This window comes from Zalophus californianus, chromosome 4 (genome assembly GCF_009762305.2).
Source record: "Zalophus californianus isolate mZalCal1 chromosome 4, mZalCal1.pri.v2, whole genome shotgun sequence".
NCBI classification, from domain to species: domain Eukaryota; kingdom Metazoa; phylum Chordata; class Mammalia; order Carnivora; family Otariidae; genus Zalophus; species Zalophus californianus.
In genome coordinates this window covers 20699280-20726879 of record NC_045598.1, presented here as the reverse complement: position 1 = coordinate 20726879, position 27600 = coordinate 20699280, and the positions used below count along the sequence as shown (strand labels likewise).

Below are 27600 nucleotides of genomic sequence, written 5' to 3'. Positions count from 1 at the left end.
TCAATTTGAATTTTTATTAACACACATTTTTCAAAGTTTGTACAAACCAAAACATTCCCGTGTTTCAAAATGTCCATTATACAAACATACAAATGAACAAAAGGTGTTACCAAAAGTTAGCTACTCAATTTCATGGTAAAACAGTGTCATGATTTTTAAAAACCAAAATTTCAAGACTGAGGTTTCTTCCTTCACTTTTCGGAACTTGTGGAAAGTTAGAAAATGTGTGAATCTGCTTTATATTAAATGCCAAAACCCTAAAAAAAGATTTAGTATAAAACTAAGTATGCGTTTTTATATTATCACTTCATGAAACAGAATTTCTCAAGTCTTCCAAATTAAAAAAAAAACAAAAAACCATGACTGTAACGTTTTTCACAATCTTTTCCCCATAGTCAAATGTAAATGCATCTGAAAAATATTACCTGACAGTTTATCTTTACCTAAAAGTTTCTCATTCAAAAAGTTACAAAACTATTTAGCACTGCCGTTTCCCCTGCGTGGAAGGGAAAATGACCTCCCCTACTAGAGTGAGATAGAAGCAACATGGTCCATTGTTTCTCTTCTCGGAAAGAAGCCACCCATTTCCACATCTCCGTCCAATTCTGTGCGTGGCTCCACTTGTGAGAATGTTATCACAAATTATAAGCATTTGCCTTAGGAAATGCCTAGCAAGTTAAACTGACTGCTTACAATTTTGGTACACTGAGGTACAAAGGTCATCTGCCCTTATGGTTACCTCTAGCCGCAGTACCCCTCCCTCTCCATTAATGATTCCAAGGTAGTTGATTTTACTGTGTTTCATGGGACATTACACATCTCTCATTTCTTTCACAAACATCCCATAGAGGACCCGAGAGACTGACTGGAAGTGCAAATCTATCTCCTCTCCTGGAAAAGTAAATCCATGTGCCTACTGGGTCAAGAAGGGAAAATAGGACACAAACAATTCTGGCTGAGGCCAAGCTGCTTCTGACAAGCACCTGTTTTCAATACATTTCCATTCAAAGCAAGGAGTGTGCAAGCTGGGGTGAATGAGGAGGAGTGAGGAGAAGGTACAGTGATACCATTTCTCAAAATCAGATTCAGAGTCCATACTTGAGCAGCTCATACTGACTCTCAAAATGCTCTGTAGTTCAAACATTATCCCATTTTGAATCTGCTCATTTTTTAAAAAAAATGTTCTCTGACAAAGGCCCAATATAACAAATGATATAAGTAAAAGGTTTTTATTTTTTTTTAAAAAAAGAACTGGCAGTGTGAGAATTTAAAATCAGTCACATAAAACAATCAAGAAAGGGGTAGGGGAAGGAAATGTCCAGTAAAACCTGGACAACCTTTCTTTCTGCCCTTACTTAAAAAGACAGACTGTTCAAATCTTTGCTACCTCCCTTAAGTAGCTTCTTCTTAAATGCTCTTCCAAGAAATCCTCCAAAAGGCACTTAACTCCATACTGATGCATTGAATTGTTTCACCTCAGCAATCAGTTTTTAAGACTCCAAGGTAACAAGAAAAGGTCTTCTTCCTTTACTAAAAGGTAGAGTAGAACTTTTTTTTTTTTAAAGAGGCATCACTTTTACAAGAAGAACAAGCTAGGCTACCATTATTCCTTTATCAAGAAAAGGTTTCTTTTTTTAAAAAATAAATAAAACTCTGGCTATACATAGTACAAAGTTCATACATAATATACCTGGAAAAAAACCCAAGAGTATACCCTGAAGTAAAAGGTTTATTGGAGAGAGAAAGCCTCTTCCATTGTACCAAGTCTTAAGGTGGCAGTTTTCAAAGTTCAGAGGGTGGCAGTGATATGTGATTAATGCCAAACTATTTGCTCATGGGTATGGCAGGATGCAATGATGGACAAACAAACAAACAAACAAAAATCATTCTGCACATAACACTGAGCAGTGACCACCACACACATACACACACACAGAGTAGTACCAAAGGGACAGACAGAGAGTAGTTGGGGCGGGGGGGGGGGGGGGGAGAAGGGAGGGAAAGAAGAGTGAAAGTGTGAGACAAAGAGCTTGGAACCCCAAACATCCAAGCATGCAGTCGTGACACAGCACAAACCAGGTGTTTCCATTCAGCCCCCTGCGATCCCACAAAGAAGGATAACTGTAATAAAATAGAGATTTCTTAAGAAAGCTTGCAATTCCCAGAGAACAGCCAGGTCACCAATCCTAACCCAGGAACCCCTGTGCTGTTGACTGGGAGCCTCCTTATGGTCTCTCATGGAGAGGTTATAGCTCCTGATTTCTCCGACTTCTTGCTCTTGGACAAGGCAGCTGCCTGCTTCAGGAGCTCTCGGTTTTTAGCCTAAACAAAAAAATTCAGTGCAAGAAGGATGTTTTAACAGGACAGAACATGTTTTTCATGCAGATGCTAAGGCATACAATGTAGAGGGTCAGGAGGAGAACAAGTTCTAGAGGCAGAAAACAACAGAAAGCTCTAGGGCTTGGTTCAGGGGAAGATAGTGTTTGCTGGAGGTTAATCAGCACACTTCAATCTCCTGGGATCCAGTTACAAAAGGGTGCTTTGTGCAACACAAACAAACCGTGGAGTGCCTTAATGTGCTGGATAAACAGAATTCACAATCCAGACATCTGGAATCACATCTGGCTTATCCAAAAATCAAAACACACATTTATTACTGCCACTGTTTTTGAGGGAAAAAGATCAGAACACACCCAATAGTGAAACAATAAAAGACAGCTATAAGGTTGATTAATGTGAATTTGTCAATACCCTGAGAACAAAGAAATCTAAGAGATAATCACTTGAAAATACAATCAGCTAAATACACCAGGGTTATCATATAAAATAAGCAGACTCACCTGCAATTGCTCTGTGACTTCCTTGTGGGTTTTCTCCATCTGGTTCATTTTGGCTCTCATCTGAGATTCTTGGTATTGAAAATCAGCCTTCAACTCTGTGATCTGAGCGGGGAAAAAAGGCAGAGTGACCAGAAGAAATCTCTGTGCAACAAAAAATGTTCTGGTACCAAAGAACTAAATGGTTTCCCAAATGAATGAAATCCAGGGCTCTCCTGAAGATCCATAACTATATCAAAGCCAGGGGATTCTGTATCCTGTTTTTTCTAAAGATATCCTGAAAATTACACAAAACCCTGACACATCATTTCTGACACATCATCACTGGCAGGTTTTAAAGATTTTATATATTGGGGTGCCTGGGTGGCTCAGTTGGTCAAGCATCTGCCTTCGGCTCAGGTCATGAGCCCTGCGTTACGCTCTCTGCTCAGCAGGAAGCCTGCTTCTCCCTCTCCCTTTGCCTTCCACTCTGCCTGCTTGTGCACTCTCTGTGTCAAATAAATAAGTAAATCTTAAAAAAAATAAAGATTTTATGTATTTAATACATGCCAATAATCCTCCAAATAACTCAGTGATTATAATACAATATGACTGACGGTTTGAGAGAAGCCAGGAGCATAACAGCTATTGCCATTTATTGAATTTTTAACCCTGTTCCGGGCAAAGTGTTTGAACAAGTTGTTTTTGTTTTTTAGTAATCTCTATGTATGTGCGTGTCCGTGTGTGTGTGTGTGTGTGTGTGTACATGGTTGTTTTTGTTTTTGTTTGGTTTGGTTTGGTAATCTCTATACCCAGCATGGAGCTTAAACTCAGAACTCCAAGATCAAGAACTGTATGCTCCTCCAACTGAGCCAGCCAGGTGACCCAAACTGTTTAATTCTATTTTTTCATTCAATCCTATGATAAACCTTTGGGGGGGGCAATATTCTTCCCATTTTATAGATGGGAAAACCAAGCCTTAGAAAGGGCTAAGTAACATGGCCAAGATCATACAGGTTAGCCAGTGGCAGAGCTAGAATTCAAACCCCAGGACTTCTTCTATTGACTATGCTATTCAAGAAGAGAAGAGAAATCTATGTCAGGGAAGTGATCTGTGAGCTGAGTTTTGAGATACATGAGCTACAGCTGGCACACAAGGTAGGGAGAGGGCATCCGAGCAAAGAAAACTGTAGGGGCGGGCAAAGCCCAGACAGTATGAGGTAACTGACAGCTTGTTCGAATGACTGAGGAGCATGGAGAATGGCAGGAGATGATGCTACAGATAGGCAGGCATGATGTAGAAGGGCCTGTGTTCCAAGCCAAGGAGTGTGACCTTGATTCTGAAAGCAATGAGAAACAATCTACTATTTGTTTTTGCTCCTTCTAAAACCCAAACTTTGCAAAGCAGTAGAAACAAGTGTTCATTTTATCTCTATTTTGCAAAATCCTTTGATGTGCCATTCTAATCTAGTCCATGAAGAAGATATACTTATGTCTGCTTTCATCCAGTAGTCATGTAGTAAAGTGGAAAAAATACTGGTCTCTCCCCATGAATCTCCACCTTACTGGCAGAAGAAAGCACAAGCTAGGAGAAAGAACGGCACAATCAGAAAGACTTGAGTTAATTACTTTGTTCTGCCATTTACTAGTTGTGTGATTTGGTACATCGTTTAACATCTTTGGGTCCGTTTCCTCATCTGTAAAATGAGGTCAAAATTAGATGGAAAGAATGCATATAAATATTTTAATGTTATAAATGCCTTTGTTGGCCATTCACAATGAAACCTAGCACTCCAAACTTGGCACAAAAAAACATACAGCCTCAGGGAAAAAAACACAACTAGAAGAAGGGAAGGAAAGCCTAAAAGGAAAAATATTGGAGGCTCTCTTCATCTGTGACATGATGATAACAGTGATTCCTCTCTCAAAGGGCTTTTATGAAGATAAATGAGTTAATACATAGAAAGCACGCAGAATAGTCAGGCACATAGTTAAGTATCCAATAAAAGTTAGCTATTATTGTTATTAATATATTAAGACAAAAATGAGATATTCTTTAAGAATCTAAAAATAAGATATATAGACCTGAATCAGAAGAAGGATGTAAAAGGTTCCCTTAAAGAGGGGGGACTGTTAGACCAGAGTAAGACTTTACTGAAGATGTTAATGTGTTTAAAGAGTGGGTCACTCAGGAAGAGAGTTGTCAGTAATAGAAGCAAAGTGACCTACCAGTCATGCAGGAAGGCCTACCTGAACATAGTCCAGTAAGGAGGGAGACCTGGCCCACATATTTTGAGTATTACTATCCCACAGACATGGCCATCCCAATAATACAGATGGAGACATCAGGTTCTCTTAGCTTGAGAGCATTAAGAATTCCAATTACATAACTACCTCCTCTTGTCCTGACTCCATGCTCATTTGGCACCTTCTGATTACAACCTTCCAAAGCAGCTCATGCTGAGAAGAGCAGGAGTCAGTTATGCCCCACTGTGAATTAAGAGGAGCACTGTAGTTTTACACATCATTTCTGTAAGCCTGGTTAACACGAGTCCTCCCTGAGAAGTGGAAGCTCCCTCCAAACGCTGAGAAAGATCAACTTGCTAAATGCACCTGACCGAGGTAGATTCACCATGGTAATACCAGCTCATGAGTCATCTTGGCAGACAGTAAGCCTCTCCCAGGATAGCCCAACCTTGCCACTGGATCTCTCAAAGCATCAGCGGCCAGTACCGAATAAAAACCAGTTAAACAAGAGTTAGTACCATGCCCTATGGTACCACATGCTTACCCTTGCATCATTCTAGCCTGAGAGGCATTAACAAAACTGTACCTTCTTCTCTTTCTCTAAAATCATTTGATCTTTTTGATGCAGCATCTTCTTCAGAGTGGCCACTTCTTCCTTCAGTTGGGCAATGATGACAAAGTGGTCAGTGCCCGGTGAGTCCAGAGCCAGGTCTGGGGAAAAGCTGGGCAGAAACATGGAGGGGAAAAAAAATCATAACTTGGAGGGATAAACCTTTTTCTACTTGAGGACACACCAGAGGCCGCTTGACTACAAGCTCAAGGGTAAGAACAACTATTTGAATTCCCAGCAGTAAGCACAATGCTCCACACATGCCAGACTCAATAGCATTTGCTAAATTGCACAGGCAAGGTGATCATGAGATAACTATACAAACCAAACCACAACCCAGAGCATTTCTGCAGCATCTCCTCTCACATTCAAGATGAAGACAAATGCATTCCCCAAGAGTCAAGGACATTTCATTTCTGGTGCATTGAAGATTCCCAATTATTTATGGGTGAAACAGTCAATTTTTTGTGACTAACTCATTTCCCTAGAATCTGGATAAATTACCAATTGTTAGCTCACATATTTTTCTTTTAAAACTCCCCACAGAGCTCATCTTTTGGTTATTTTCTGCCCCAAAGCACCGTGATGTGGTGCAGCTGCTAAGACGCTGCTGCCTCGGGGTGCCTGGGTGGCTCAGGTGGTTTAGCATCTGACGTTGGGCCACCGCTCAGTGGGGAGTCTGCTTCTTCCTCTCCCTCTGTCCCTTCCCCCACTCATTCTCTCTCTCAAATAAATAAAATCTTAAAAGAAAGAAAGAAAGAAAGAGGCTGTTGCATTCCATCTCAGGAGCAGTCAGTCCCTTCTAAAAATTATAAAAAGATGAGATTTTCTTCTAAAGATTTTATTTGAGAGTGAGCAAGAGAGACCACACACAAGCAGGGGGAGCGAAAGGCAGAGAGAGAAGCAGACTTCAAGCCCCACTGAGCAGGGAGCCCGACGTGGGGCTCAATCCTGGCACTCCAGGATCATGACCTGAGCCAAAGGCAGACCTTAACTGACTGAGCCACCCAGGTGCCCCCAAAAGATGAAATTAATAGGAAGGAAGCCAACTTCCCCTACACTGCAACTGGCCTGTTGACCACCACTTCCAATATCAACAATTCAATGATATTAGTTAGAAAAGGAACAGAGAGGTGGCAAATTCCAGAGTCACACCACAACCTGGGTTTTCAACAGATTCTTCTCAATAACAGCACCTGAGCACTTCATTTTTTCGAAGTGCCAGGTGAACTCTGTCCTCTTAGCAGAGTCCTCTAACCAGGCCCAGCTCCAGGGAATCTGTAACCCCCTGAAATTGTATGTATAATTCGGTGTATACATACAATGGGTGGTTTCTAAGATGAGGATCCATAGCTTTCCCTGGTTGGTCAGAGATGTCTTACACCCAAAACAAGTTAAGGAATCACTGCCATGAGAGTCAAATCATGCCCTTCTCTAGAGATTTCCCAAAGAAAGCTCTTACTCTTCCCAAGGCAACCTTTAAAGTAAAACACAAACCTGTTCTTCCTAAGCAGACACTGGAATATTGATTCCCAGCTCCCTACATCAATATAGCAATGACTCTAGGTCCCCCTTGCTGTTGGTTCATTCCTCCGTCTTGAACTACATCTAATAACCAGCATTTCTCTACACAGGTAGAAACTCCAAATAGCAAGTGGAATCACTGGACATCCTCAGAGTTACCAAGTCAAACATTCTATGGCTAGAAGACACAGTCCATTGATAAGAATATTCTCTCTTGGTCCACATGAAGCATGTGAGAAGAATGTCAGAAGAATGGACCCGTTGCTTTTATAACTGATGAATACGCAGAATTACTGGGTAACAAAAAAGTAAATGCCATACGATAAAACAAGGCATACAGGAGAAAATACTGAAAGAACCCATTAAAGTCTCCTCCACTTTCAATACCTGCCAAGGGACTGTCTTCCCTCAATCCAAGAGAATTTACTTAAGTCCGTAACTAGAATGACAAATGAAACAGAGTAATGGGCTAATATAAATCTTGTGGTCCCAAAAGCTCCTAATGTTCTCCTCTACCTGCTTCTTAAGAGAGGATTCTTCCCATACCAATACATTGTTGACAAAACCAGTTGTGTCTATCCTGTGTTAGGGCCTGACCTTTCTAACTCTCTAACTTCTGATTAATAAGAACTGCTAGAAATCAAATGAAAACAGATGGCTAGGTTAGCAAGGCAGAAAATTAGATCCAGTCTCTTTTCAAATATCTCCAATGACAGGGAACTCACTACTTCTCTAGGAAGCGTCTTGTCTTTTCTAAACCTTTTTTTTTTTTTTTAAGATTTTATTTATTTATTTGACAGAGGGAGAGAGACAGCAGAGAGGGAACACAAGCAGGCGGAGTGGGAAAGGGAGAAGCAGGCTTCCTGCTGAGCAGGGAGCCCGATGCAGGGCTCGATCCCAGGACCCTGGGACCATGACCTGAGCCGAAGGCAGACGCTTAACGACTGAGACACCCAGGTGCACCCTTTTTCTAAATCTTTTAATATAAGAGCAATCCTCCTCAGGGTAAGCCAAAACCTGCCCCCCTGCCATTCCTATCCTTTGGCCCTGGGTCTGTCCTCAAAGGCCACACAAAGTAAGTCTACTCTTTCAGGCATATTTCAAACGGAGAATGAAATAAAACTATGAGGAGGGGCGCCTGGATGGCTCAGTCGGTGGAGTGTATGACTCTTGATCGCAAGGTTGTAAGTTCAAGCCCTGTGCTGGGTGTAGAGACAACTTAAAAATAAAATCTTAAAAAAGGGGCGCCTGGGTGGCTCAGTTGTTAAGCGTCTGCCTTCGGCTCAGGTCATGATCCCAGGGTCCTGGGATCAAGCCCCACATCAGTCTCCCTGCTCGGCGGGAAGCCTGCTTCTCCCTCTCCCACTCCCCCTGCTTGTGTTCCCTCTCCTGCTGGGTCTCTCTCTATCAGATAAATAAATAAAATCTTTCAGAAAAAAAAAAAGTTAGACTTAAAAAAAAAAATCTTAAAAAAAAAAAAACCTATGAGGAAAGGAAAAGAATGTCCTTTAGAACAATAAACCACAAGGTGTGCCTGGGCATCACCCAATGTTGAGAGTGCTTTTTTATCACCAACAGAACAACAAACAAATATGATAAAAAAAAGTAGCTGGTACATTTTCTCTGGGAAGAAAAGCTAGACATGAACTCAGATTTTCCTTAAATTGAAAAGTTTTTGCTACAATTTCTACAAACTAGAAAATATCAGAGGGAAGCTGTGAATTCTACAGGATACTAAAAAAAAGACAAAGGCATTTTAGAAGTATAAAACTATTTGAGGGGGCACCCGGGTGGCACAGTTGGTTGAGCGTCTGACTCTTCGTTTCAGCTCAGGTTGTGATCTCAGGGTCATGAGATCAAGCCCCATGTCAGGCTCTGCACTCAGTGCAGAGTCTGCTTAAGACTCTCTCTCCCTTTTCCTCTGCTCCTCCCCCCACCAAATAAATATCTATAAAAAAATAAGAAAACAAAATTATTTGAGAAAAGGTTTTATAAAAAACCTAGGGGTGCCTGGGTGGCTCAGTTGGTTGAGCATCTGACTTCGGTTCAGGTCATGATCTCAGGGTCCTGGGATGGAGCCCCATGTCAGGCTCCATGCTCACTGGGGAGTCTACGTGTCTCTCTCCCTCTCCCTCTGCCCCTCTCCCTGCTCGAGCACACCCTCTCTCGCTTAAATAAATAAATAAAATCTTAAAAACAAAAACAAACCAAAACCTAACATGATGTGTTCTCTCTGTATGATAAAGAAGGCTAATGGAAAAGGAAAAAAAGGAGAAAAAAAATCAAAAAACTAAGTGAGGAGAATGTGGTAGAACACCAAGATGAATGGAAAATTGTTAGAGAGCAGCCTTCAGAAGACAAGAGAGGATAACAATGAAAGGACAAGAGCATATATGGATATTTTAAAAGTGGGGCCAAGAAAGTAGTCTACGATCAACTGAAAATGGGGAGGCAGCTACAACAGACAGCTCAGAAGTGAGACTGTCAACATCTGGTACAGAACTGAATTCAAGATAGATACTCAGTAAAACAACTGGGGGTTTGCATGACATTACAAAAGGACCGTCAAAAAAAAGGGTTGTCAGAATGTTTTCAAAGTGAGGGGTGACTGGGTGGCTCAGTCAGTTGGGTGTCTGACTCTTGGTTTCGGCTCAGGTCGTGATCTCACGGGTTGTGGGATCGAGTGCTGTGTTGGGCTCTGTGCTCAGTGGGGAGTCTGCTTGGAGATTCTCTCCCTCTGCCCTTCCCCACCTCGCACTCTCTCTCTCAAATAAATCAATAAATCTTAAAAAAAAAAAAAAGACACCTTGTAGAATCTGAAATCAAGTTAATAAAAAAAGGTAACAGGAAAGACTACATTTCACAGATGCTTTGTGCTCCTTAATTGAAATTCAGCCCTGGTAAGCCTACGTGCTAGTCTACTCCCATATCCACCACTGGCTGGGAAGGAGAACCTATATTGGGCGTTTTCAGAATGGAAATGATTCCAAGGATTTTGGGGAAGAGTATGTCACTGTCTCACTTCAGGATGCCTAGGCCTGCAGAAACAGGAAAGTGGGTGGCCCCAAGACTTGGTTGGGAAGCAACACTGCACCAACACGAATGGGGCCCTCTAGACATTAGGACAAAGCAGCTTGCAAAGGAAGCAGCACTCAGAAGGGAAAGCAAATAAAGATATGTATTTAGACAGGTTTAAAAAGAAGTAAAAATATTTAAATGCATCTCGTTCTCTGCTGATTGAGTATCTACATTGGGCTTTCTGCATGCTAAGGAAGCACTGATTACCCCTCACAGGCTGAGCAATACTGTCTTAACTTCAACTGGTCTCTGCTCCCCACCTCTCAAGACCAACTCCTGCCCTGCCTGGAGGAGGCCACAGGCACAGATCATAGTGAAAAGCATACAGCTCCTGACTTCTTAGAATTAGTGTGGGGGAGTTATTTGTGGACTACAGGATTCAGCTGCTATTAAATCCAGTTATACGTGCTTATCTTTTACCGACAGGATTAGTTATAAACAAATATTGGCACTGCTTATTCATAAGATATCAAGTGGCTAATGTAATGACCCTCAGAGACTCAATAACAACCCTAGACTAGGTCCAAGGCATACCCTGGAATATACTCCTGTTTCAGGAACTGTACATGCAGAAGCTCAAACGGAAGCATGCACACACACCAACTGACTTACCTGTCTCCATTGGTTGTGATTGACTCAAACTTGGATTTTTTCTTCGGGATTTCATTTTGAATTGAAGATGTAGAAAGTGTTTTCTGGCTTTTAATGCAAAAAAAGAGAGAGACAGACATTAGAAATAAAAGATTTATAAAACATCACAATAAAAGGTTGTTAAATGGGACCAACATGATATCACAGCTCTTCCATACAAGAGCTAATTATTGATTTTTTTTTTTTTAATTTCACTTATTCGCTTGACACAGAGAGACAGAGAGAGAGCACAGCAGGGGGAGCAGCAGGGAGAGGGAGAAGCAGGCCTCCTGCTGGGCAAGGAGCCTGATGTGGGGCTCGATCCCACGACCCTGGGATCAAGACCTGAGCTGAAAGCAGACATTCAACCAACTAAGCCACCCAGGTGCCCCTATTCTTGATTATAAAAATCCACCAAGGTGTTGATTTCGTAGGTCCTGGATGCATGGGTAGCTCTCTTCCATAGGGCCCCAAAATTCTTAGCTTTAATTAAATATTACCTGCTTTATTAATAACTACAGGAATAGAGTCAATAAAATTTTAATAAGTATAATCTATCTTATAGTTTAAAAAGTACTTTTCTAAAAATCTTTTTAATTTTTTAAATTTTAAGTAGGCTCCATCCCCAATGTGGGACTCAACCTCATGACCCTGAGATCAAGAGTCGCATGCTCCACCAACTGAGCCAGCCAGACACTATTTCTACTGTGCAGAAACTGAGGCTCATTGAAGTTAACTGACCTACCCAAGGATATATAGCTTGTCAATAGTGAAGCTGGGACTGGATACCAGGTTGAACTCTTTGTCCAGTTCTTCTTCAGTACAGTTCTATGAATCTACTATCTGAGTCCCACAACACCACTAAAAATCAGTTTTAGCCCCAATGAGTTCACCCTCAAGAAAGACCCCTTCTTACCTGATGTCTTCAATATTTGATACCACTGATCATGCCATCCTTCCCCCCTTCCAACTTTACTGAGGAGTAACTGACAAACCGTATACATGTAAGGTATACAATGTGACAGTTTGATATACACGTTATGGAATGATTACCAAGATTAAGATAATTAACACATCTATCACGTCACATAGTTAACTTTTTTTAACAGCAAGAATGCTTACAATCTACTCTCAGCAATTTTCAAGTATATAATACCATATTAAGAATAGTCACTCTGCTATACATTAGATCCTCCGAACTTTTTCTCCTTAGAACTGAAAGTTTATATACTCTTCGACCTAAATCTCCCCATTTCCCCCTTTCCCAGCCCCTGGCAACCATGATTCCAATCTCTGTTTCTATGAAATTGGCTTTTTATTTTTTTTAAGATTTTATTTATTTATTTGACAGAAAGACACAGAGAGAGAGGGAACACAAGCAGGGGGAGCAGGAGAGGGAGAAGCAGGCTTCCCACCGAGCAGAGAGCCCAATGCGGGGCTCGATCCCAGGACCCCGGGATCATGACCTGAGCCAAAGGCAGACGCTTAACGAATGAGCCACCCAGGCGCCCCTGAAATTGGCTTTTTAAAAAGGTTCCACATAGAAGTGATACCACAGAGTATGTTTGTGTGTATATGTGTATATATCACATTTTCTTTTTTTTTTTAAATTAATAGCTTTATTTTTCCTCAATATACATTTTAGAAAATAGGCCTAAGGAAAGGTTTCATGAGATAGACCAGAGGACTATATACAAAGTGAAGAGCTCCAGATCAGCGAGACCAAGTGCACAGTTGGAGCACTCTTCCCCGAGGGCCACAGCAGCCTAGGACCGTCCCATCAGAGGGGAGGCAAGCTCTTGGACGGCTTTTGAGTTCAGCTGAGGAAGTGTGATCTTCAGGAGTTTGCTGCTTGCATACTTATTCTTGATGGCGATGAATTTTGTTAAGTTTTCGTTAACTTTCACTACATTTTTGGCCATGTGCTGCATGACTTCCAATACTTCATTTTCTGTGTATCCAGTATAATACTACATTTTAAGTTCCATTTTCCTTGGCCCAGAACCTTCCGAGACAGGCAGGATGCAGCCACTGCCACCTTTGAAGGGTGATAATGCACCATGTCATAGTCAATGAGAGTCAGCTCCATCAGATATTTGGCTAAAGTGTGCTGTTCCACATCGACCTCCCCGGCTTTTGATGCCCACCTTAAGAAATGTAGTGGCAAAGGTCGACCCAACTCAAATTTCAGTTCTTTCAAAATCAGTTTTTCCATCTCTCGGATTTGGGAACTGGTATAAGCATTGTCTGTGATGTAAACGAAGTGTTCAATATTTGGAGAAAACATCTCCTCATATTTGGAAGCCAAGAGCAGGGCTGTAATCCCAACCAGCTGAAGCTTCTTACGAGAAACCCGCTGAACCCGTAAAAATCGGTCCATGATGGCGACGCACATGTACAGAGTCTCCTGAAGCAGCCTAAACTTGGAGAGGACTTGCACCAGCCAGTCCACCAGGATGGCGCACATGCGTCCGTTTATCTCTCTTCCATCTAAGAAGTGTGGATTTATGGATTGCAGAACCTCAAGCTGCCGTAGATACTGGTAGATATCCTTAACGTAGTGGCTGCAGAGCTAAGGGTTCTCCCAGTCCTCATGATCAATGTCCTCGATTTTGCAGAGCAAGGCATCAGAGAAAGCTTGGCAGAGATTCTCTTCCTTCATGGAGATATCCTCCTGTCGAGGGGAAGGACCCTTTGGAGCCAACATTTCCATCTGTACTGGTTTCACAGAAGCAGTAGGTTTCAGTTGTTTGTTGACATTTGTTTTGGTGGGCTGAACAGGTATTTTGGTGTTCTGAGCTTTCTTAGCTACCTGTGTAGCTCTGGTTGTAACTCTATTTCCAATTTCTTCTAAAACTGCCCGTCTGATTGTCACATGACTCTTAGCTTTAGAATTAACTCCAGTGTCAGCATTCTCCAAATCAGTGGACACCATCGGGCATCGGAGCAGCGCCATGTGGGAAGGGGCAGGCAAGAATGCCAGCCCGGCCCAGGGAGGGACGTGGACTGGAGAGGGAGGACACAAACTTCCATGGTGCTGTTAGCTCCGCACTCCGGCCCGCACCGCTTAAAGACCTGCCTATATCACATTTTCTTTATCCATTCATTCATTGCAAATCGTTTACATTGTTTCCATCTCTTGGCTATTATGAATAAAGCTGCAATGCACATGGGGGTGCAGATAATCTCTTCAAGATACCGATTTCATTTCCTTTGGATATATACCCAGGAATGACCACTGGATCATATGGTAGTTCTGTTTTTAATTTTTTGAGGAACCACCATACTGTTTTGCACAATGGCTATACCAATTTACATTCCCACTAATGGCGTATAGGGTTCCCTTTTCTCCATAACCGCACCAACATTTGTTGTCTTTTCCTCTCTCTCTTTTTTTAAAGTAATCTCTACACCCAAAGTAGAGCTCGAACGCACAGCCCTGAGATCAAGAGTCACATGCTCCACTGACTGAGCCAGCCAGGTACCCCTCTTGTCTTTTTGATAATAGCCATCTAAAAGATGTGAGGTAATATCTCATTGTGGTTTTGATGTGCATTTCCTTGACAATTAGTGATGTTTAGCACCTTTGCGTGTATCTACTGGCCATTTGTATGTCTTCTTTGGAAAAATGCCTATTCAGGTCCTTTGCCCACTTTTAAATTGGATTTTTTCTTTTTTAGTATTGAATTGTATGAATTCTTCATATTTTTTTATATTAACCCCTTATCAGATACATGGTTTACAAATACTCACTCCACCCTTCTTGAGTGCTTCTAGAGTTCTGTTCTCAGCCTCCAACTTGAATTATATCATCCAAGAGCATGGTTTTAACAACTACTTATCATATGGGTTGGAAATGGTATTCCCCAAATGCAGATTCACAGACTCTATCCTACATCCTATTGAATTAAAGTCTGGGGTGGAGCAGCAGGAATACACACTTGATAACAACTTTTATTCCCACTGACTCTTATGTGCTACCAATGGGCCACATCTGAACCTTTCTTCTGAGTTCTAGGCTAAGCTCCCAAAAAATAATTCTTCTTGATTCTCCAAACTCAACATTTTGTTTTTTTTAATTTTTTAAAAAGATTTTATTTATTTATTAGAGAGAAAGAGAGAGCACAAGCAGGGGGAGAAGCAGAGGGAGGGGGAGAAGCAGAGGGAGAGGGAGAAGCAGACACCCTGCCGAGCAGGGTGCCTGACGCGGGGCTCAATCCCAGGACCTGAGTCAGGACCTGAGCCAAAGGCTGATGCTTAACCGACTGAGCCACCCAGGCGCCCCACAAACTCAACTTTTAAAAACTGAACTTCTCGGGGCGCCTGGATGGCTCAGTCGTTAAGCGTCTGCCTTCGGCTCGGGTCATGATCCCAGGGTCCTGGGATCGAGCCCCGCATCAGGCTCCCTGCTCGGCAGGAAGCCTGCTTCTCCCTCTCCCACTCCCCCTGCTTGTGTTCCCTCTCTCGCTGTGTCTCTCTCTGTGTCAAATAAATAAATAAAATATTAAAAAATAAATAAATAAATAAAATAAAAATAAAAACTGAACTTCTCTTCTTCCTATATTCTTTCTCAGTTAAGAATCTACCTATTCACCCAAGTAAGAAACCTGAGAATTATCCTTCACTCACCCAGCTCTTACCCTTCCACCTGTTCATCAATTATCTAAATTTCTCATAATTCTCCCTCTAAACTATCTTCCTGAATCTGCTTCTTTGATCTCTGGTGCCATGGCCTCAGTTGAGGTTCTAATATTAACATCTCTTACCCTGGACTCATAAAAAAGCTTAACTAGCCCCCAGTCTCTTTTTCTTCCAATGTATTCTCCACAATAGTCAGGGTTAATTTTTTTACAGACCCCAGGATTAGGTTCATGCTCCTTAACATGTCTGCAGAATCCCCTTTTCTCCCATTCCCTGGCTCTCAAACGTAAGGTCCAGCAACATAAAAGGACCTGCAATTCCCCAGGATTTCATGTGGTCTCACGCCTTCCATGTCTCTACAAATGCTATTTCCTCAGCCTAGGATGCCTCTGCCCATTCCCTCTGTGATGATTCCAACTCATCCTAAAATCCAGCTCCAACACCAGCTCTTCTCTGAGCCTCACTTGCCTGACTTCCCAAGGCAGTTAATTACTACTGCCTCTCATGCCTGTATCTTGATGCTTCTCATGCTCATCGAATTATATTGCAATGATTTGATTACAGGTCTGTCTTCCCTACCAGACTACATACTCTTGGTAAGCAGCATGATGCTTTCATTCATCTCTGCCTTCCTAGCAGAGTCGCTGGCCCATGAGAGTACTTAATAATGTTTGCTAAATGAACAAACAAAATCATAATGGTAACAATAACAAACAGTAACTAAAATATATTGAATGCTTCCTATATGCCAGTTATAAAACTGATCACTATGCATTCACTATATAATTTATCTTCACAACAATTCCATGAGGTAATACTATTATTTCCCTATTTTAAAGATGAAAAAGCTTGCCCAAGATCCCACACAGAGGGGCGCCTGGGTGGCTCAGTTGGTTAAGCGACTGCCTTCGGCTCAGGTCATGATCCTGGAGTCCTGGGATCGAGTCCCACATCAGGCTCCCTGCTCAGCGGGGAGTCTGCTTCTCCCTCTGACCCTCCCCCCTCTCATGCTCTCTCTCAAATAAATAAATAAATAAAATCTTAAAAAAAAAAAAAAGATCCCACACAGAGAACCTGGCAGAGCTGGGATTCAATCCAGAGCCAGAACTCTTAAACACCTCAGATACTCTGAAAGGAAGCTAAGGCTACAATGAAAGGACACCTTTTTGACTAGATCCCACCAGGACAAACCTAGAACATCTATCAACCTCCTGGCCAAATATGCATTAAAAAAGCTGCATGCCTCAGAAAGTGAAACGTCCAAACTTTTAAGGAGATAACCCACTCCAAAGGTGAGGAGAACATTACAGGGAAAGTAGAACAAGTTCCACAAACTTTTCAGACACAATACAAACTAAGTCAGGAAATCCTGATACCTTATGGAAATCTCTCTGGCACTTGGAAGATATATGAACTGTAAAATATGGTAAAGGAGAGTCCTCCTAAGGATAGTAACTAGAGAGAAAAGACTAGGAAAATGTATACCAAATGGTATCTTCCATGGCTAATTGCGTATTTTGCCTGACCAACCAGTACTTCCAGTCCTATTGTTATGCATCTTGGGGTTACCTGTTATAATGGCTGCCACCACTCAGTCGACTATACTGTTCCTTCTCCTGGTGGCTGGCACGGGAAGAGCTGCTCAGATGTTTCCTCTGCTCTTTGGTCTTTTGAAGGACCCGTTTGTATGAAAGTGTACACAGCCAGCACAGCAATTTCCCATCTACCTGAAACACAAGGAGACAAAGATAAAGAAAAGAGAATGTGGTACATGGGTACTACAGGATATAGGTACTGGCAGCGAGAACCTCTGGGTTACGTCCCAGTTCTGCCACTTATGAGGTGTGTGAACTTAGGCAAGTCTTCTACCTCAGTTAAATCTCCCTATGTCCTGTGAAGCAGCTACTGTTATTTCCCACAGGAAAGATGATGAAACTGATGCATAATAAGATTAAGTAACTTGCCCAGGATCATTCAGTGAACCCAGGTCTACAGGACTGCAAAGTTTATACTCCAACTATTATTATATGCTACCTCCTGATTCCTAAGTCAGCTTCTCCAGTATCTTGATTCAGAGAAGATGTGCTCTGGTTGGCAAGCAGGAGTAATCTGGTCACTGGAGAGTTACATCCTCCCATTTTAAAGTAATGAATTTGGTTAGCAAGAGTTAGCTCTTGTAAGCCTAAGCATCTCCAAAAAGTAGCTCTGGACACTGAAAAAGTTTCTGTACTGTATTCTTTCATTAAAAGAACATTTATTGAAGAGAACAAATTGATAGTTGCCAGAGGTGGGGAGTGGGGGGTAGGTGAAATGGGTGAAAGTAGTCAAAAAGTATAAATTTGTAGTTATAAAATAAATAAGTCACGGGGATATAATGTACAGTATGATGACTACAGTTAATAATACTATATTGCATATTTGAAAATTGTTAAGAGAGTAGATCTTAAAAGTTCTCATCACGGGTGCCTGGGTGGCTCAGTTGGTTAAGTGACTGCCTTCGGCTCAGGTCATGATCCTGGAGTCCCAGGATCGAGTCCCGCATTGGGCTCCCTGCTCAGCAGGGAGTCTGCTTCTCCCTCTGACCCTCTTCCCTCTCGTGCTCTCTCTCTCTCTATCTCATTCTCTCTCTCAAATAAATAAATAAAATCTTTAAAAAAAAAAAGTTCTCATCACAAGAAAAAGAATTCGGGGCGCCTGGGTGGCTCAGTCGTTAAGTGTCTGCCTTCGGCTCAGGTCATGATCCCAGGGTCCTGTGATCGAGCCCCACATCTGGCTCCCTGCTCAGGCGGGAAGCCTGCTTCTCCCTCTCCCACTCCCCCTGCTTGTGTTCCTGCTCTCATTATCTCTCTCTGTCAAATAAATAAATAAAATCTTAAAAAAAAAAAAAAAACAAGAAAAAGAACTCTGTAACTGTGTATAATGATGGATGTTAACTGCACTTTCCAATATACACAAATATCATTATGCTGTACATATGAAACTAATATAAGGTATGTTGATTATACCTCAATTTAAAAAGATATATAATCACTTTTTAAAAAGTAGAAAATGAGAAGCACACTTTTTCTCAATAAATAACAGCAAGCTGGAGATATATTTCAGATTAATATTTTGGCCATTTGTGGTAAAACAATTGAAAGGGAGAGGAAACAGTTCTCAATAAACTATAACTTTTATCAGTCTAAATATATATATATAAATATATATGGGGGGGGCACTTACTATGTGCCAGGCCACTGGAAATGTGGCAAAGAACAAGACGGATATTTAAAAAAAAAAAAAAAAGAACAAGATGGATAGAGCTCATGTTCTAGTGGAGGTGGACAAACAAGCCAAAAAGCAAGATTAATTTCTCACAATGTTACATGCTGTGAAGACAATAAAACAGGGTAATACGATAAGGGGTGAGAGTGAGTGAATTAGTAAAGGGTCTCTGTGAAGAAGTGGCATCTGAGCATGAGGAACCAGTTAAGACGCTTTGGAGAAGGATGTATCAGGCAAAACGACAGCTAGCACAAAGGTGGGAATGACACGGGCATGTTTGAAGGGCTGAAAGGCAGCCAATGTGGCTGAAACAAGGTGAGGGAGGGATGGGAGGTGTGAGGTCAGATGAGACTGAGAGGCAAGTATGGGCCATGCAGGCCAGGCAAGGGGTTTGGGTTTTAATCTAAGTGCAGCCAGAAGTCACCGAGTTTTAAACAGAACAAATCTAAACCACTTTTATTCTATCAATGCCCCATCGCTCCACATAGGGCTCTCCTCCATGTCATCCCATGACTTTTAATTTCAACAGAGAGAAATAATTAGAGTAAGATAGTGACACTGGTCACGTATCTTGCTTAAGTCACAATCTCTCCTTTACAGAATTCAACAGAATTTTGCCAATCATCACTTATAACTTATATGTTAATTTCACTTATATGGGATATTGATCACTATAATTCAGATTCTCATGAAATACTAACTTGTGAGATATCAGACTATAATGGTCCAGGGGTGCCTGGCTGGCTCAGTCAAAAGAACATGCGACTGTTGATCTCAGGGTCATGAGTTCGGGCCCCACCTTGGGTGTAGAGATTACATACATACATACATACATAACAAACTTAAAAAATATATATATACTTTAAAAAAAAAAGAATAAAATGGTCCACATTTAGTAGATGAAGAAAACAAAGGCTAAAAATCTTCAAGGTCAATAGCAACTAGAAAAGGAACTGAGAATTCTTTTCTATCATATGTCCTTTTTTTTTTTAAGTAGGCTTAGGGTGCCTGGGGGGCTCAGTCGTTAAGCGTCTGCCTTCAGCTCGGGTCATGATCCCATGGTCCTGAGATGGAGCCCCACATCAGGTTCTCTGCTCAGCAGGAAGCCTGCTTCTCCCTCTCCCACTCCCCCTGCTTGTGTTCCCTCTCTCGCTATGTCTCTGTCAAATAAATAAATAAAATCTTAAAAAGAAAAAAAGGTAGGCTTTAAGTAGGCTCCATGCCCAGCACCAAGCCCAACTCAGGGCTTGAACTCACCACCCTGAGATCAAGACCTGAGCTGAGATTAAGAGTCAGACGCTTAAAAGACTGAGCCACCCAGGCGCCCCTCTTTTTTTTTTTTTAAAGATTTTATTTTTAAGTAGTCTCTACACCCAACTTGGGGCTCAAACCCACAACCCCAAGATCCACAGTTGTATGCTCCACCCACCAAGCCCAGCAGGCACCCCCTGTTAATGTCTTTTTGACACAAGTGACCCACCTTAATTTCTCTGAAAGAAAAAGAAAGTCAACAAGAACACCGAGATTTACCTTCTTTCTGTCATCTTTCCTGTCAAATGCACACTGCTGCTTACACTGCTCACACGAATATGGCGGCCCATACTTCTTCTCCGAATTCGTGCAGCGCTGGCACTTGTTGCCGATAAACGCTGCAATTATGTTGCAGTACTGACAAGGTTTGGGCTTAAGGAGAGAAAAAGGGTCAACTGAGTATATTATGAAATACCAGTACTTTTTTTAAAGCAATCATTCCTATTACACAGTTCATTGTAAAATTGTATTCCTGACTTGACAAATTTCCTTCTACATCGATCAAATGAAGCCCAATTCCTAACACTACGCGTAAGGTGTTCTTCTGCACAGTACTACTGACTTAAAAACAAATAAATGAGCAAATAATAAAACCCCATTCATGTATATATGCTGGGACTTCTGTGAGAAATTCAACAGAACCAGTTCTTTGGAGAAACCAGCAAGGGCTTTGAAATTTCTCAAAAGGCCTCTTTGCCATTATCACCATATCACAAGTTGGGAGATTCCCTGCAAGGACACAGTATCCAGAACCCTAACACTGAGAGACAAAAATCCGTTCATCAAAATGAACAGTCAACTGCTACCAAACAAAGAAGTCACATCGTAGGATCTATCTTTCCCCTCCTCTTTTCATACTGGTTACTGAAGGTCTCAAGGAAAATTATAATGACAATCCTGCCATCATGACCATAAACACAAACCTTCTCAATACTAAGTATTAACCAAGCTTGAAAGCTCAAACACTAGATCAACTTCACTGAGGATGTATTGACACGTAACTAGTTCTAATAAAAATATGGTAATTACATCAATAATCCACAGAATATAAGGTTCCAAGAGACCTGAGTACTCACTGTTAGGTACAGAGAAACCCTACTTACTGTTCCATATAACTGCACATTCTGAGCACATTTCTTGCATATTGTATTGGTTTTACTGTTAAGGAAAAAAGAGACACAAGGTTTTTATAAGAAAAAACCTGTCTTACTTACAACATCTGAAAACTGATTCCTCCTCAAGCCCACAGAATTTGCTCATTGCTAAGTGCCAAGGTGATATGTGGTCTGGATACCTGGTTAACTGAAGGTTGAGTATCTGGCCAATAATTCTTCTATTAATTCTTTGGTGGCTACTAATTTTATTAGCTCAGATAAAATGAGACTTTAGTTAAAATGGAGAATGAGTTATTTCTGATTATCACATCTCCAAGTATCACTAAACAAAATTATCAAATATGGACAGAACCCTCAAAAGAATATTATGTTAGACTGAAATGGACTAGAAGTAATTCTCCTCAATTTGGATAAACAGCTGAGAAACCTGAGGTGAGAAATAAAGTATATGTGTTTCGAATACAAACTTCAGAGATTCTATCCATGTTGACTTTACTCTGTCTACACACTCCTCTGTAAGTAAAAGCATATGAAAATCCCAGATGTGAGGAAATAGATGCTATGACTAACTATTTTATCAATATTTCCAATTTCTCTAACAACTAAGCACTGATAAAAATAAAAACTTTTTTTTTTTGAAGATTTTATTTATTTGGCAGCAAGAGACACAGCGAGAGAGGGAACACAAGCAGTGGGAGTGGGAGAGGGAGAAGCAGGCTTCCCACAGAGCAGGGAGCCCGATGCAGGGCTCAATCCCAGGACCCTGGGATCATGACCTGAGCCAGAGGCAGATGCTTAACGACTGAGCCACCCAGGTGCCCCTAAAAACATCTTCTGTCTTGTGAAGGTCCCAAGGTGATAATATTACTTAAATATCTGAACTGATAAACTACCTTGGGGAAAAAAATCATCTTCAAATAAAGTTTAATTCTTCACAAAGGGAGGTACAAACAAATGCTTGATGTGCAAGAATAAACAATATTCTGGGGCTGAAAATAAAATCACATAAAAATCCAGCCTATGAGCTATTTTGTGATTATTTTCCCATAAAGTCCTATAAAAGTGACTATAAAGTTAAAACAAAGAAAAACGTCAAAGTAGAAAACATTTAAATTAAAAGAAATATTCAAACAAAATATTTTCCAGGGCAATTTTCTGCCATTTTAAAGAGACCATATGAGAAGTGAGGTGCATTTAAAGGAAACTCTTTTAGAAAGAGGATTCACATCAGCAATTCTGTGATGTCGAACACTTGAGTTTATGCTTAGATTTATTACTGAAGAAGTGGGACATATATATATACAAATGCTCCTGACATCTCAGAAAACATACAAAGAAAAACTATTTCTATGATCCATCTTGAATCAATTTTTTTAAAGATTTTATTTATTTGAGAGAGAGAAAGCACGAGGGGGGTGAGAGGCAGAGGGAGAAGTAGACTCCCCACTAAGCTGGAAGTCCAACGCAGATCTCAATCCCTGGACTCGGGGATCATGACCGAAGCCAAAGGCAGACACTACACCAACTGAGCCACCCAGGTACCCTTGAATCAACTTTTTTTTTAAGATTTAATTTTTTTAAAGTAAACTCTACACCCAACATGGGGCTCAAATCTACAACCCCGAGATCAAAAGTCACATGCTCCACCGACTAAGTCAGCCAGGCACCCCCATCTTCAATAAATTCTTATGTATGGTGCAAATTCAGGGTCAAACTTCATTTCTCCCCACACCCAAAAATTAATTCAAGATGGATCATAGACCCAAATGTAAAAGCTAAAACATAATGCTTCTAGAGGATGTTTTATATGTTTCCATTTCTATGAAATGGTAAAACTGATCTATGGTGGAAAGGAAAATCAGAAGAGTAGTTGTGTGAGGAAGGCAAGAAGGGTAGGGATTGACTGGAATGAGGCATGAGAGGACTCTCTGAGGTGATGATAATGTTCTATTATTTCGAAAGGGTTTGGGGTTACACAGATGTACACGGTTTGCAAAACTCATCGAATGATGTACTTAAGATTTGAGCATTTCACTGTGCACAAATTTTATCTCTAAAAAAATAAAGGACCATAAATAAATGTTGAATTTTGTTAATGATACGCATGCTTAACTGTTTTGCATCAAGTATACTGATGTCCACAACTTTAAAATGCATTACAAATAAGGTGGATTAATACACTAATGGATAAATGCAAATACAGTAAACATAAATTGTAGAATCTAAGTGGTGGGTATATGAGTGTTTATTGTCCAATTCTTTCAACCACTTCTGGTGTGAAAATATCCATAATAAAATGTTTGGGAAAATGTTCCTACAACTGAAATAAGTCTGATTAAAATTAGGTTTCTAGGTCTATGTGTGAGCTGGCAAATAGACCCCACCCTGCTTTAAGGAACTATTACAGTTGCAGTCCCACAGAACTTACTACACCAATAAACTACTTTGCTGCTATTGAAAGTCTCCCCAAAATGTGTGTTTACTCACACCTAAATGTTTTTCACATTTTTAAAAATGAGATTAAAAAAAAAATAACAAACCCTTATCAGAATGGTCACATTTCTAAAAGTATCTATCTTCCTTTTGATTATAAATTCTTGAAGCTCTGAATATAAACATACTGAAACACAGGCTCATTGTTTTACTGCTGTGGTTTCTTCGTGTCATAAAGATTATAAACACAATATAAAACGATCAAGGATCTTAAAAAAAGTAACTTTAAAAATTAAAGCAATCAATGGATAACTTTGGGAACGATAAGTGTGTTTTGTATTCGTCAATGTGTTATAATAAAACTGCAGAATCTGTGTATAATGCACTCAATTACAGATCTGTACCGTGAAAAACAACTAATTGTCGATTTTAAGAGAAAAAGCCTATTAACATCTTCCATGGTCAACAAAAACTGTACCTCTCCTGCTGGTACTCCGTTCTACAGTAGGTGCACTTCACAACAGGGTGTGCAATCCGACATTCCTGAAATGAAATGAGGATATAATTTTTAAAAGGCAGTCAGAAATGGAAACAGCCTTCAGTAGGAGGCAGAAGACCTGGGTACTATTCCCAGCATAGCCACTGTGCTTGAGTGAGTCACTTGAACTTTCTGGGCCTTATTTTTCTCTTCTGTAATATTGGCATCACCGGCCTGCATTGATGTGGGAATTAAGAAAGAACTTATACGGAACTAGTCATAAACTGTAAAACAAAAGTATGAATGAATAAGTGTCAGACTGGAAATCAGAAGCCCTGGATTCTAGTTTCAGTTCTGCCACTTCCATTGTTTGATTTTTGAGCAATTGTGAAATGAAAATGCTAAATTAAAATCATTATTGCTTACCTATATGAAACTTCCTTAAAAGCAATATATATATTTCAAATATATATATGTATTTATATAAAGCCTAAAAAAAGCACTCAAACATCTGAGCTCTCTCCTACAGGGTAAACAGAGTGACAAAGTCATGGCCATTTGAGGCAACGGTGACATACAGTTATGAGTTACCCATATCAGAGGCACAAACTCTGGATTATCTGGGAATATCTCAAAATCCAGCTTGGTGATTTTTAACTGTCACCTCACAGCACTTCTATTAACTCAAATAGGCAAAGCAAGATGAAGCAACTCAAACGAAAAAAAGAACTTGGACCTTCAGGATTAGGGCCAGAACCGAAGGTCACCAACTGGATGCTGAAAAATCCTTCTGCTTCGTGCGCTTAATTGTGGGGCTTTTCTATAAAGCCGCGCCACATCCGACTCTGAGACTGGCTGGAAAGTGCCCGCGAGGCGCCCGAGTTGGGAGTCTCTCCTCCCAGGCAGCACCCAACTCTGGAGTTCAGTACCAGGCGGGGTAGGGGGTCCCTCAGTCTGCAACCAACGACGGGGGAGCCAGCCCAGGAGGGATCTCGGTGCGTCTGGTCGGGGGTAAGCAGGGGACCCACTGTTCCCTCCCTGACCTCAAGGGGTCCGAGAACAATCCCTCGCGGTTGCTAAGCACCGGGACACGCCGGCCGCGGGGGCCTGGACGGAGCCCGGGACTTCCCCACGTGCCCCGCCGGCCCCCAGCGGAGCTGGTGAGGCGCCTCAGCTAGGCGGGCCTGCCACGCCCTGCCCGGGGGACCCCGCCGAGCGGCCCCTCAGAACAGGGGGCTCCGGGCCGCACCTCTAGCGTCCCAGTTCCCGGCCGCCGCCCCAGCCCGCGCACCTTGCACAGCTGCTGCCCCTGAGACAGCGCCTCGAAGGGGAAGCGCTGGTGGCACTTGGTGCAGGCGTAGAGCGCCGCCATGTCCGGCCGGGGCCGTGCTCACCGCCCAGCCGGCCCGGCCCGCCGCTTTATCTGACAGTCTGAGGGACAAGCTGGCGGCGGCGGCGGCGGCAGCAGGCTGCGGGCTGCGGCCGGCGGGCGGGCCGGCGAGTGCGGGCGGATCAGGGCGGGCGCGGCGGCGCTTGTCGCCCGTTCACTGGTTCATTTCGACGTCCATCAAGTACTAAGGGGCGGAACACAGGGCTTATGACAACTCTGATTCGATTTGGACTGGAATACGCCACTTATGACGCGTGCGGCCTCGATTATGTAAAGCGCAGTCACGCGGGGGCGCCACTAGGAGGTACCTTCTCCCGCCCGGGACCTCGGAAGCGCCCAGACCCCTCCCACTTCGCTCTTTGTTCCCGCCCTCGCTCCGCCTCTCCTCGGCCGCGGTCGCAACCGCACCTCTCGCGATACCTCCGCGGAGTTGTGATGTTTTGGTTTCCATGGAGCTGCCCTCTGGGAGCCGGAGGGGCGCGGTTGGGCGGAGAGCTGCGCGTTGTTAAACTACAACTCGGGCAAGATCCCGAACCTGAAAAAGGTGGGGGGCTTGTGAGAGAACACCACCATCACAGGGAGGGAGAAGAGGAAACCATGAGAGACAGCCTAAGTGGGGCGCCCTCTGTCAGAGCTCCCTACAAAGGGGGGAAACTCGAGGATTGTTGACCTCCAGAGAGGAAGGGGGAAGCCCCAGAGAGGGACCCATATGTTGAGGAAGAGGGCTTAGACTGATGACAGCCCCTCCAGGACGATGTAGAACAATACTAACGCGAGGCCCTCCAGCCCTCAGTGTCCTCCTGGTCTGATGGCCTCCCGCAAGGTGGCATACATTTGGCCTGAGGCCTATTTCCTACTTTGTGTTCCCCAGTTGCACCCCCAGCTTTTCTTACAAACAACCACCTGAGGTTTCCTGGCTGACCCTGCCCCCACCCTCACCCCCAGGCAAGCCACATCCTCCTGAATACTCTGCCTCTCTTCGGCTCTCAGCTTGGCACATAGCGGCCGCCCAAGGAATTGTGAACTTCTCGTTCTTAGACTTTGGCAAATTTCCTGCAGTGCTGACCTTTCCAAGTCCCTGCCCTATAGCTGCTCTTGGCCTTAGATTATTTTTTGTTCTGCCAACCACCTATACAGTACTAATTGCAGTTTTACTTCAATGTGCATTTTTTACAATTGAGGATGCACTTATGGTTTCTACATCCCTGCCCCAACAAAATTTACCTCTGAAACCCAAATCCAGCCCCCTTCTTGGGGGTTTGCCCAAAGATGTGTGTTAATCAAAGGTTTAGGCTCTGGGGTCAGAAAACTAAGGTTCAAAATTACTGTTCCACATTTACTAGCTGTGTGACCTTGGATTTATCACCGAACTCAGAGCCTCACCTTCCTCAATTGTACAACTGGATCATTATGAGGATCAAAAACAGTACATGGAGGGTAATGGGGGGAAACTACTTAATAAGTAAGGGGTTTTACTTTGGAATGATGGAAATATTTTGGTACTAGACAGAGGTAGTGGTTGCATAACATTGTGACTGTACTAACTGCCACTGAATTGTTCACTTCAAAATGGTAGATTTTATATTATGTGAATTTCACCTCAAATCATTTAAAAAAAAAAGGATTTAGGTTTGGGAGCTAGACTGTGTGGCTTTGAATCCCAGCTCAATCACTTAGAAGCTGTATTACTTTGGGCATATTAAACACAAACAAGGGCGCCTGGGTGGCTCAGTTGGTTAAGCGACTGCCTTCAGCTCAGGTCATGATCCTAGAGTCCCGGGATCGAGTCCCGCATCGGGCTCCCTGCTCAGCAGGGAGTCTGCTTCTCCCTCTGACCCTCTTCCCTCTCGTGCTATCTCTCATTCTCTCTTTCTCTCAAATAAAAAATAAATAAAATCTTTAAAAAAAAAAACACAAACAAAATAAACAAGAAACAGTAAAAACAGTATATGGAATTTGGTACGCTAGGTAAATGTTCATTATTAGAAGAAAAAAACTTTCTTTTTTTTAATATTTTATTATTTATTTATTTATTTATTTATTTATTTGAGAGAGAGTAGAGC

General features: G+C 42.1%; 1 protein-coding gene and 1 pseudogene across 2 annotated transcripts; both read right to left on the bottom strand.

The window, feature by feature from the left end:
* FAM76A (family with sequence similarity 76 member A) lies at positions 1 to 25893 on the bottom strand. Of its 2 annotated transcripts, none has more exons than XM_027624693.2 (9): positions 25397 to 25893; positions 24148 to 24212; positions 21225 to 21279; positions 20341 to 20493; positions 17116 to 17273; positions 10888 to 10974; positions 5650 to 5785; positions 2841 to 2942; positions 1 to 2322 (listed from the first exon to the last, which is right to left on the bottom strand). In XM_027624693.2, the coding sequence occupies exons 1-9, from the start codon at positions 25517 to 25519 to the stop codon at positions 2236 to 2238; spliced, it is 966 nt and encodes a 321-aa protein (XP_027480494.1). In that variant the 5' UTR covers positions 25520 to 25893; the 3' UTR covers positions 1 to 2235. The 2 variants fall into 2 exon arrangements, with proteins under 2 accessions (XP_027480494.1, XP_027480500.1); XM_027624699.2 differs by having other exon boundaries at positions 25439 to 25891.
* On the bottom strand, positions 12617 to 13861 carry LOC113939107 (annotated as a pseudogene).
* Positions 25894 to 27600: the final 1707 nt, after the last annotated feature.

Coding starts and splice junctions, on each gene's coding strand:
- FAM76A (XM_027624693.2), bottom strand. CDS start 25,519: ATGGCGGCGCTCTACGCCTGCACCAAGTGCCACCAGCGCTTCCCCTTC. Junction 21,280..24,147: donor ACGGAGTACCAGCAGGAGAG/GTACAGTTTTTG, acceptor TTTCCTTAACAG/TAAAACCAATACAATATGCA. Junction 10,975..17,115: donor GGTGGCAGCCATTATAACAG/GTAACCCCAAGA, acceptor TTGCATTAAAAG/CCAGAAAACACTTTCTACAT.